This window comes from Setaria viridis, chromosome 9 (assembly GCF_005286985.2).
Source record: "Setaria viridis chromosome 9, Setaria_viridis_v4.0, whole genome shotgun sequence".
Lineage (NCBI taxonomy): Eukaryota > Viridiplantae > Streptophyta > Magnoliopsida > Poales > Poaceae > Setaria > Setaria viridis.
In genome coordinates, this window is record NC_048271.2 from 43072125 (window position 1) to 43084405 (window position 12281).

At 44.4% G+C, this 12281-nt stretch overlaps 2 protein-coding genes across 2 annotated transcripts; both read right to left on the reverse strand.

The window, feature by feature from the left end:
• Positions 1-1555: 1555 nt before the first annotated feature.
• Positions 1556-3896, reverse strand: LOC117835437 (cytochrome P450 709B2). Its single transcript, XM_034714784.2, has 5 exons — positions 3466-3896; positions 3002-3225; positions 2652-2899; positions 2151-2553; positions 1556-2050 (listed from the first exon to the last, which is right to left on the reverse strand). The coding sequence occupies exons 1-5, from the start codon at positions 3725-3727 to the stop codon at positions 1619-1621; spliced, it is 1569 nt and encodes a 522-aa protein (XP_034570675.1). The 5' UTR covers positions 3728-3896; the 3' UTR covers positions 1556-1618.
• Positions 3897-7621: 3725 nt separating this feature from the next.
• LOC117839047 (cytochrome P450 709B2) lies at positions 7622-11275 on the reverse strand. The gene is made up of 5 exons (XM_034719284.2): positions 10690-11275; positions 9372-9595; positions 8848-9098; positions 8329-8701; positions 7622-8203 (listed from the first exon to the last, which is right to left on the reverse strand). The coding sequence occupies exons 1-5, from the start codon at positions 10967-10969 to the stop codon at positions 7772-7774; spliced, it is 1560 nt and encodes a 519-aa protein (XP_034575175.1). The 5' UTR covers positions 10970-11275; the 3' UTR covers positions 7622-7771.
• Between the last annotated feature and the right edge of the window lie 1006 nt (positions 11276-12281).

The following is a 12281-nucleotide window of genomic DNA, read 5'->3' on the forward strand; positions in this document are numbered from 1 at the left end:
TATACCCAAGATACGCCCGAGCTGCTCTGCCACCAGCCGTCCAACCCGCCCATCATCCTTGGCCACCATGAGCCCCGCATAAGCTCGGACGGAGTTTGCACTGTTTGCCACACCCCCAAGCTGCTTTGCTACTGTTGCTGCCCTAAGCCCCTCTTTGGCTACAACGCGAGCTGCTCTGTCGCCACCTGAGCCCTACCGGTCTATGACGTGAGCAATCGTGCCCCAAGCATACCTCCTCTTCCGAGCTAACGGCAAGCTAGCAGCGGCGTGATGATCGACCTCCTCTCCTAGCTGCAGCCCGGCATCCATTGTCGTCCTCAAGGTGCGCGATAAAATTATTGGTTTTTTTAATGAACTTCATTGGAATTGTTCATTAGATTTGTGCAGATGAGCTCTCTTGTATATATGGCTGTTTATATATAGTGAAGGAAAAGAGTATGTGTTATTGGGGATGATATATTGCGAGACTGCAAAAACATCTTTCACAATAATCCTGAAAGTGAGATTAATTAGGGTGCAGTCACAGTACCCCCTATTGGCGGGATGTTGGGGAACACCTGGAGTTGCTATAAAGTAGCTAGTTATAGCTATACTGTAATTTTTATTTACCATAGACGTGATAGGGAGACAAAAGTATTTTATTAGCTTCTGCAGTAATATTTATATTTTTATTTCTAGTACTAACAGATTTTTATGTTGGTAATTTTTCTAGTAAAAAGTTGGTGAAAATACACTCTTATTAGCATAAACGTGCAGCCACGATTTACATGTACACAATTGTGCCAAACATGTTGAATTTCCTCTATTAAAAATTTATGAGTAACATACTTTTTTTTTAAAAAATGGAGCTCTTATGACGAAACTACCAATGCATATATGGTATAATGTTTCTGTAAACAAATGCATAAACATGTCTAAAGTAGCAACTAACTTAACTAATTTATCATCACCGTGCATTATTAGTTTCATTGCTATGTGGTTGGTGAAGGAAACATTTTTAATCATTGCTAAACTACGAAGATACTTATTGCCCATGGATGCATGTATATTTTGGTCTGTCCGGTGGCACCCAGCATATATATTTACATTGAGTTAGTTTCTAGTATATATAGTGGTAAAAATAAGTACTTTGAGTTAGTTTCTAGTATATATATTTGCTTTGAGTAAGTATAATTTATGGTATTTTATTCATAACAAAGTATATGAGTAATTTAGTTGTAGATTTAGGGGGTTAATTTAGTTTATATTAATAATAACAAGAGTGTGTAATTTAGAAGATTATTATGTTTTGTAATGGCAAATTTGGGTAACTTAGATACAAATTTACGTGGTTTACTATGGATTATTAACTTTCATAAAGGCAGAGTGGGCAATTTAGATGCATTTAGGCAGGGTAACTTTAGGTTGTTTTCATAGTGGTCGTTTACTGTGAGGATTTCTAAAGTTTGTTTCTTTTTTTCTGAGAATTAACGTTCAATTAGCACTAGTTAGATGACCATCCTGGTGCGTCGGCATATAGTTACTTCTTTTTAAAAAAATAATTGAAACGCCACCATTCATCACACAATGTAACCATATATTTATTCTCACACCCTACAAGGAGGTTTTACAACCATTGTCACCCATCTATATTCTTCACGATGAGAGGCATCCCAAGCTTGGGGGTCAAGGACAGGAGATATTTCGGCTTATGAACATACTTCGAGGAGAGGGAGAAGGAGAACTTCCTGAGGATCATCGCCATGGCAACCTGCACCTCTACGATGCCGAAGTTCTGGCCGGTGCATACTCTCGGCCCCAGGGAGAAAGACAGCAGCGCCTTGGGGTCTTTGGCCGCCTTGGTGGCGCCGTGCTCGAACCTCATGGGGTTGAACTCGTCGGCGTCGGGGCCCCAGACCTCCTTATCCCGGTGCAGCATGGCGATGGGGATCGATATCACCGTCCCTTGGGGCACCTTGATTCCTGCTAGCTCGACGTCCATGGCGGCCCTCCGTTGGATGTACACGATCGGCGGGTAGAGGCGTGACGTCTCGAGAAGAACCATGTGGAGCTGCAAGCATGATGCGTGACGATGAGCTTACATGTGTGGTAGGTGCGCGTGCATGCTCGCATTGATCATCTCGATCTGGGAGTTGAGATGCAGTGCTTACCAGCTTCAGTTGGCCGAGGACATCGGCGCTGGGGGCCTCGCCGTCGCCGCCGCGGAATTCGCGGAGGACCTCCTCCCTGACCCTGTCCTGCCACTGCGGGTGCACGGCGAGCAGGAACATGGCCCAGACGAGGAGGGTGGCCGTGGTCTCCTGCCCCGCGGCGAAGAAGGTCTTGCACTCGTCGATCACCTCGTCGGCCGTCAGCGTCTCGGCGCTCCCTCGCCGCTGCGGCGTCCACGCCTCCAGCAACAGCCCGAGCAGGTCGTCCCCGCAGCCGGCGTCATCGCCGGCGCCGGACTTGGCTCCCTTGGCGGCCAGTCGCGCCTGCATGATCGACATGATCTTGCTCCTCAGCTGCTTGTTCAGACGTCGAACGTGCAGGTTACGCCGAGTCGGCAGATACCTGAATGAACGAGAAGAAATTACTTCTGTTGATGCCATGAGCTTGGATTCAGAGCAGTTGCATATACAAGTGAATACTGAACACTACTACTACTTTACCAGAGGATTGGAGCATCGAGCGTGGCCGCAGTGGCGTGCTTCTGCATCTCCCGCATCAAGACGATGACCTCCTCGACGTCCTCGTGGCTCGTGCCGAAGGCGACGCGGCCGTTGATCTTTGCCGTCAGGTCGTTGAAGGCGAGGATCATGTCTATCTCCGCTTCTTCCTTGCCGCCGCTCTGGCCTACCTGCTCGCGCCATTGCTGCATCATCTGCTTGGTGACCTCCGCTGTCACCGCCGACATGCTCTGAACACGGGGCAAATTAAATCTCATCAGCCCGCTGCTACATGCTGCTAATGTTCATATCTCGGCCGGTGCATGCAGGGGAGGCGTGGTGTCGACCATGACCTTAATCTTCTCGTGGTTGAAAGCCGGAAGAACCACTTTCCGGTGCCGTTTCCAGTCGTCTCCGTTTATCAGTATGACCCCGTTGCCGAAGAGAAATTTCAGGACGGGGATCATGAAGTCCTTCTGGTACAGGCCCGTCCTGTCCGTGAGCACTTGCTTAATCAGCTGTAGATCAGTAGAGAACAGAGCGGGAATTGGACCGATCCAGAACAGAAATGTTCTCCCTGAACAAACAAGTAGAAATCAGTGAACGTATACTGAAAGTTAAGTAGAGTACGTCTTAAAGATAAGGCGCCGGAACTAAGTGGCTCACGACCAACCAATTCATATCACTAAATCATTTCTGCATTCAATTTTGTATGGGAATTCCTTTCCTCAGGAGTTTGTAGTACATGCTTATCATTAATAAAGTATCTTGGGTGAAAAGAAGGGGATCAAGAAAAAAGAAACAGGTGTCAGATTACCATAGTCGGCGACCCATCTGTGGAACTGCGGCAGCAGGATCGGCATGATGTCATGACAGCCAGCGTCGAGGGGCGCCACCCCGATCCGGCCGGCCAGCAGCAGCCGCTTCGCCTCCGGCAGGGACCCGGCCAGGAACCTGTAGGCCGGGCCCCGGACCCCCTGCCGCGCGAACGACCGCGCCACGGCGCGCGGCCGCCACGCGAGGCGCCACAGCGCGAGCAGAAGCGCCAGGAGCAGAGCGCCCAGCTGCACGGCCACCATGCCGGCCGGCGAGACGACTGCTAACTCCTCTACAGGTTCTCGTCGCCCTTCTCACTGAAACCCGTACGCGCGGTGGAGCGCTTGGTGTTGATATGCGGCGGATGTCCTATGGCGTATAGCATGGGCCTCGTTAGCAGCACGACTATCAGTGCCATGTTCTTATCGATAATAGGTCGAGCTGAGTTGGTCAGCAGGCTTAATCCTAGGCGAAACGCCTTGTTGGGTACAGTACTTGTTTTTTGTGCGTAAGTGTCGAGTTATTAACAATTTAACATTGCTCAATGAAAATTGAGGATCCAGAGACAAGTTGGAGATTGGTGGTGGTGTGTCCACTCGTCTTCTCTAGTGTGAGGCCATGACTCCTAACACTGTTATGTTGGTGGCCACTAACACAGTGTCATATCTAACCATGTTTTTCCGGCTCCATTATTATTGCTTATAGACATATGAATGTATATGGTGCTTTAGCTCTATGTCTCGTGTGCTTGTGTCTGATTTTTCTTGTAAGTTTGTGTGCGCTGGTCATTTTGTCTTCTTTTCTAAAGGGCTATTGGACCAGTTTTTGCCTTTTTCTTAAAGGGATGGTGACGGGCAAATCATGATGCCTCAATGAAATTATTTGTCTACGATGAGAGTGCAGAGGTACATTATTTGTACAGAAAAGCCTTCAATTTAAACTGCATTACTTAAAATTGGTCAAACTTGTGTGTCATAAGTTACTTTTTTTTAAGAAAGAAAGAATTGGAACCCTACAATTTATCATATAAATAAAAGCACATAACGTGCAAAGAGCAGCTCGGCATTGTAAATCTTTGCTTCTCAGTTTATTAAAAATAAAGAAAGCTTTATTCAAGGTGATACAATCGACCTAAAATCACTCTTTAGCTTCTGCATAGCTAAGCATTAAATAAGAAAAAGTTATGCCATCATATATCATGCCAAAATTGGCTATGTTTCTTGTGGTGAAACCTATCCAGTCGGGTTGAAGTCTTTGACCCAGTATGGATGCGTGCAATTTTCTAGATTTTTTTTGAAAAAATTAACAGCACTATTTCTTCATTGGAATAATGAAGGTGACGTGCTCCTTAATAGCAATCAGCAATCAGTGATTTCGTCGGTCTCGAGATCTGCAGGTCCAATGGTCCAAAGATGCTCATATGGGGGTGTTGAGTACATGTATTTTAATGATAAGTATACGTGTATGTATATAAATTTCGTGTGTGTTTAAAAATATATCATACCATAGCGAATTATAAGAAACGACATAACCTTGAGTCCTAATAAGATAAAATATATCGTACAGCAGCGAATTATAAGAAACGACGTGATCTTCAGTTCTGGTAAGATCGAGTAGTAACGTACTCATCCATCCTAAATTGTAAGTCATTCCAAAATTCTTGGAGAGTTAAAGTATCTCAAGTTTGACCAAATTTATATGACAATATAATTACATTTATGATGTCATGTAAGTATCATTAGATTCTTTATCAATTATATCTTCATAGTATACCTATTTGATGTCAAAAATCTTTATAATTTTCTCTATAATTTTGGTCAAACTTGAGATGCTCTGACTCTCCAAAATTCTTAGAATGACTTACAATTTGAGATGGAGGGAATACGTGCCAGAGAAATTGGCAAGCCATGCCCTTGTGGGAGATCAGAACAAATCGCGGCTCTCTTCACAGACACATCACTGTGCAGATCTTGACCTGGTGATCCCTGAAAGAAATAACCCGGTAGCCACAGTTCCACAGCTTCTGTGACACTCATAGCTGTTAAGCTGTGCAATCACGGCACTATAAGTACCACTGAGCTCACTAAATCTGTACGCCCCCCTGCTACAAAAGCCTTGACGCTAAGAAAGGCTTACAGAGGCATGACAATTCGCCCAAGTTTCTCGCCCGCATTCGCCAGGGCTCAAGGCTGTTGTGGATAGATATGATGGTCCTAATGATCAGAATAGCTTGCCAGACGAGATAATTCGTTGCTTAAATCAAAAGCGAAGAAGAAAAGAAACAAAAATATCCACGTTAGGGATCATTCACAGCCACTCAACTTGTAGTGCTGGTGATTGCTAGATCAACATCAAGTCCTACACTGGAGGTAGCAACAAAGACGCTGGCTAGGTACAGCAATCATGCATGCGAGGTTCACCGTTCACGAGTATTTACACATCTGAAACTTTTTACAAATTTGCAACATGCTATGTTCGACTGCAAACTTTTTCTTTTTGTAACAGGGCCGGCGCTTTCGTTTGTGTGCATGCAGAGTTAGAAGGATTCCCCCACGCACGACAAGGAGGAGGAGCACACGTCTGCGTCCTTCTTTGGGAGCACTCTCTCCAGTTCGGTAGAGGCAGCGACAATCTGACAGCCACAGGGCGACGGCTTGTGACCTTGTGTGACAGCTACAGCTGCTCTGCTCTCCCCGTCGTTTGCAAGTGCGATCGAGCAAGAAGAAACCTAGCTAATGGTCCAACCCTGTCGAATAGAATGGCTATCGTTTGAAGCAATTCAAGCAACAGAGTACTGCTGATGCTAAGAGGTTGAAAGGAACAGTGCAAGTGATTTCTTCAGAGAATGACGTGCGCAAGTGCGATTACATATCTGCTTCTTAATTACTACTAGCTCTGTGAGATGCGTGCTACTTCGTACAAGTAGCATTCATCGAGACACAACCGATCCAATGTTGGACCATGTACATGAGATTAGTTACAGACCTCAACATTCAAAAGATTGAATGCCTACAGCCACTGGAAACAAAAGTGCAGTCTTAAGACCACCATTGCCATGCAGCATTACAGAAATGTTCAGAACTAAAAGACAGAGGAACAAGCAACTAGGTAGCAATTCTGTTCATGGTATTCCATCCAAATCTGCTGAAGATCTCCATAACAGTGATCTCCAGGCTTCGGCAGCTCGCCATTAGGGTGATCTTCTCTTCCTCTTTAGACAATACTCCCTCCGTTTTTATTTACAAGGCGTACACGTCTATCAAGATTCAAACTTTGCAATCTTTAATTAATAATTTGACTACTAATTTTTATTTTTATAATATAAACTTTATATGGTTGTTGTAGGTTAAGATAAATGAATGGTAAAAGTGTTATTTGGAAGATCGTACTAATCATACTATACCTTATAAAAATAGATGAGGGAGCAGCGACCAAATTCCTCCTGAAAATTACCTGCAAAAGAGAGTTAGGCTTGATCTTTTTGACTTGAAGAAAATCATCCAGTAATTAACTCGAAGAAATCTGTAGAGCAAGCATAAGAAGCAACGGAGAGGAAGAACCTAGCCCTACAAGTTCTGTTTTTTCCTCTTGTTCATGCGGGCCCGTTGCAGGGCCGTGAGATAAATTCTCGGCCCGATGGCCTGCTCACGCGGGGCAAGCCGGCCCATTACTTACTCCTACAAAACGCCGCGCGTTTGGCTTAGATGGATTTTGGCCCCGGAAAGGCGGCTCAGCTCGTCTTGCTGCCTAATTCGCCGAGCAACCGACGCCGCCAGCGCCGCCCCCGGGCATCAATTGGACGCCAGCGGTGGTGGCGACCGCGCCGCCGGTCTATACCCGACACGGCGGGTGCAACCGGAGTGAGCAGGCTCTGAGGTTCTTAATCCAAGCCGTGGGACATAGGAGGGAAGGTCAGTTGCCGGTTCTTCTCCCAACCAGCACCGATTCATCTTTTTTATTAAAGGAAAGCACCATTGGATAGGCTCATCAACAAATCGGATTATTATTTTTATTTATCTCGAAGTAGATATTGTGTGAAAAGAGCGGGGTAGATTAGCCATCCACAAAAGTAATGTTTCTGCTTTTCAAATCAATCAAAATGACCCTAATGTTTGTTTTTTCTTGAAACATTGACACTAATATTTGTAAATAATGACTTTGGAACAAGGATAGGAGCTCAGTATTCTCCATTTTTTCCAATCCATTTATACATTCACTACATACACCGCGTACCATTAAACGCAACTCCCAGATTCATAGGTTCTTGGAATATACTGTGTGCCACTGTTACAAGTCAGGTACTAGTATCACACATCCAGCGGCCTCAAGATTACAGGAAGACCAAACTTAGGTTTCAATGTAAACAGATCCACAGGCGCATGCACATAATCTGGCGAAAGAGTGAATGAGAACTTCTGGAGCATCAGGGCCAGCGTCGATTTCGCTTCCAACATCGAAAAGTTCTGACCGATGCATGATCTTGGCCCCATCGAGAAAGCTAGCAGGCCATGTGGAACCTTTGCTGCTCCCGAGATCCCATTCTCAAATCTCAGTGGATTGAATTCATCCGCATCTTCTCCCCAAACCACCTTCTCTCGGTGCATAATTGGGATAGGTATGACAATTGCTATGCCTTTGGGCAGTTTCATTGATCCCACTGTCATATCGGTCATGGTCTTCCTTTGCATGAAAAGAGCAGGCGAGTAGAGCCTCAAGGTCTCGAAGAGCACCATTGTCATCTGCGATATATAGCTTGTTATAGTTAGCTATAGGTTGAAGTCCCAAATGAATCAGATACACACTCATCAAATTCATAGAGAAAAACAAACATTGCAGTAAGAATGCACAGTTATCTGTTTCTTGCCTGTCTTAATTTGCTAAGCGCATTGGGATTAGGAGATTCCCTCCCAAATTCCCTCAAAACCTCCTTCCGGAGCCTTTCTTGCCATTCTGGGAATATACTAAGCAAATACACTGACCATGTAAGGAGAAGGGATGTGTTTTCATGACCAGCGAAGAAGAACAGCTTGCACTCATGTATGATCTCCTCCATGCTCAAGCTGAGATCTATTTCCTTCCCTCCTTGCTTGGTTTCAATGCAAGAGTCAAGCATCACACCGAGCAGATCATTTCCATATTCACCACTTGCTAATCGTGGTTGTATGATCTGTGTGAGTAAGCTCCTAAGTTTCTTTTCAAGCATCCATTTGTGCCGATTCATTTCAGTAGGAAGATATCTGTATTGAAAAACAATATGTGTACATTGACACTGCATAAGGACAACTGTGTATGGAAAATGTTTTAATAAATGAAGTATGTATACAGAAATTTTGAAATTGCTCTTCTCTAAACTATATGGATCAATGAAAGAAAACATTCTTACTTGAATACTGGTATCGGCACATCAAGGAAAGTTGCCATGGTGATCTCCAGCAAATCAGTTTGTGCCTGAAAGACTTCTTTTCCTAATTTGTAACTGCTTCCGAAGATGGCATAGGATATATTATCGACTGTTAGCTCACTGAAATGTTTGTTGATATCCACTTTTGTTTCTCCACTATCATCTTGGGATGCTTGATCTTCTAAATCCTTGACCATGCTTTCAGCAAAATTCAGCATCGTTTTTGTCATCATCTGTATTTATAACATGAAAGCAACATGAAGCTAATTTCGCAAAAATACCTAGCCTGTATGGCTGGGCCCTCTATTCTGCAGTCCTATCTCTTAGAGCTTTTAAGACTTTAACCTTATTTCGATTATGTGATTCTTTCTTCTGAATAAAGGTAAAGCAGCATGAAGAAATCATATAGATTAACCCTTGTGTATTATGGTACCATAATTTAGGTTGCATCAAGTGGCAGCTGCAGTTTTTTAGCATGATAGCAAGCTAAGAGAGTCAGGCATTACCTTTAGCTTATCAATGGTGAAAGCAGGATTGATTATCCTGCGATGACGCACCCAATCTGTGCCTTCCATAAAGCCGAGCCCCTTACCGACCAAAGCCAACAGAGTTGGGTGTGCATCGTTCTTCACGAAATGTCCAGACTTGCTTGAAAGAATTTGCCTGGCCAGCTCATAGTCAAAGATGCAAATTCGGGCTTGTGGACCATACCAGTACAGAAATGGTTCTCCTGTAAAGCAATGAAATATTGTAAGAGAAATATTTTTTGAAGCGGGTATGGTCCCATTTCCATTACAGAATAACGGGAATACCTGGTAGCATTACAGAAACAGGAGGTGGAAACAGAAAGAGGTTTGGGGGAAAAATCGTTCAAACACTCCTGAAAGCACCTAAACATGTATCAGGCAAGGCTACCTAGCTTCCAGTATCCCACAAAGAATGCAGAAAAAGACCACACCCCTGAAACCAAGCTATATGTCAAAACTGCGAAAGAAGTAACCATTTGGTAAACCCCTGGATTTCTCAAAAAACTTTATCAATAACTCTGTATATATAATTCATAGTTTCTTGTGTTTGCTTGAAAAATAAAGCAACTCCATTGTTTCTGTTTATTACGTTGCTCTTTAACTAGGGTAAAGTTTTGTGGTGCCATGTAAGAACTCTTGGGAAAGCTATGTACTCCCTCCATCCCTTATATTGCCGTTGGTAAGTTCAATTTTGAACTAATCAACATCAAACATTAGAGAATGGAGGTAGTATTAGGTATGCCAATAAAGGGTCCGAGCATCATGATCATGTTATACATTTTTAGATAATGAACATCGTGTTAGATATACAATTGTACACTTGGGTTTGGGGAAAAAAAATCAATTGTACACTTAGTTTTTGCAGATTTAATATTCCAGTGTTCTGCTTGAGTTGTGTAGGATGTATGTTTCTATGGCCTATGACAAACTCTTGCCAAAAAAAAAAAATACAACAACACAAATGAGGTCATAACTTTCCTGGTAGGCTGGTACATCTTCGCAAAAAAAAAGAACAACTTGCCTGGTACCAGGGGCTGATCCAGTACCTTAAGACAATCATTGGTTGAATGAATAATACAATCAGGTAACAAATTATGTGTTCTAAATATACTGATTCCTTCTACTCTACATCTCCAAACAAAGAGCCAAATCAAACAAACATGGTGACCTATTACCTCTTAGGAGGTAAAAGGTCACCTTCTTTGGGCCTTTAGATAAAATGAAACGGATGAATAACACTAATTTAGGAGTAACAACTTAAAAACCCCAAACGCAAAAGAAAAAGCACAAAACGTACCGTACTGAGCCCTCCATTTGAGGTAATGTGGCGCGATCCGTGGAAGATACTTGTGGTCGTGAACATCCAGCACCAAACTGTCAGTCTCATCCTTCATGCTCTTGATGTCCTCGTTGCAGCCTTTCAAGAACCTGTAGGAGGGTCCATGGATCCCTTGCTGTCTGAACTTCTTGGCTATGGTGTAGGGCCTCCATATGAGGCGCACGATAGCGTAATCCCACAGCCCTGTGATCCCTACCACTAGCAGAGCAACAAGAGCCAAGAGCACAAGGAAGGCCATGAAGCAGAGGATGCTGGTAGGGGAGGATGGGAGAAGACAGGAGGAAGGGCCGCCCCAGGGAGCTCCTCCCCCGGCCGCCCCAGGGAGCTTCGCCGCCGGCCGGCCGAGGGTTCCGCCCAGGGGAGCTCCGCTCTCTAGCTGGGGCTGGGAGACGGGCGACGGCAGCCGGAGCGACGGGGAGAGGGTGGGTGAGTGGTGGGCGGCACGGCGCAGGGGGAGAGGCTGGCCGGGGCTGAGCGACGGGCGAGCGGCGAGGAGATGCTTGGGCGTAGGGGAGGCTTCGGATGCTTGACTGCCCGGCCGGAGGAAGAAGGTGCTCGCAAATTTAAAAGAGACGGAACCAACCCAACCCAATTGGTTTCAAAACCAAACCCATGGTTAGTGCATCATTGACGTTGAGGTATGGAACGATCTCCTATGGTCCACATCCTTCAAGCTACTTTTTTTTGGGCTTCTGATCAATAGCATCATTGAGTAGTTTATCGACTATGGACAGCCTCACACAGCACGATTCAATCAAGGTTCCTTAAAGAAGGCAAAATAAAATGCACAAGTTGTTATAGGTGGAGGGATTGGATGTCTCTTGTAATTAACTCCTTGGTTTTGATTGTTATTATAGGTCGAGGGGTTGAGTAGTTTATCGTCGCATGATTCTGAAGATCTTGACTTCGAATGTATAGCTATTAAAGTTCCGTGATGCTTGCCGAAACACTATTAAACACCCAATGAACAAAACTACATATATAGACTAATGTACAACGACTTGGTGCACCAAGGATCCAAGGCTAAAGAGACAGAATTATAAGTATTTAATTGAGATAAGATAAACAGAAAGGCTAATGAGCTAAGCAAGCAAGCGCAACAAGCAAACGAAGTACTCCCCTCCAACTGCTCCTGCCACTGCCGGCTCTTTTTCTTTTTTTAAAAAAAAAGAGTTAAATGTGTTACTAGAACTTAAATTTAGCGAGGGAGCACCGAAGGACATCATCTTTTAAATTGGGAACAACAACTTAGCATATGGGTGTAGGTTACGGGAACGACATATGGGGAAAAAATGGCACATAGGCAACCTACATGTACATTTGGCGTTTACTTGTACATAACGTGGTGTAGCATTGGCTCTTAATTTATTTGCTCATTTTTAATGACTTGCGTTTACGATGAGGCTGAGGAAGGTTTGACCTTAGTACTACCGTGACGGTGAAAGACAGACGTCCCGAGGCACGGCGTACGATGGGATCAAGACAGAGGGAATGGGCTTTTAGGACTAGATGGTCAAGAAATGTCATATGAGTTTTTGTTGCTTTGTCAT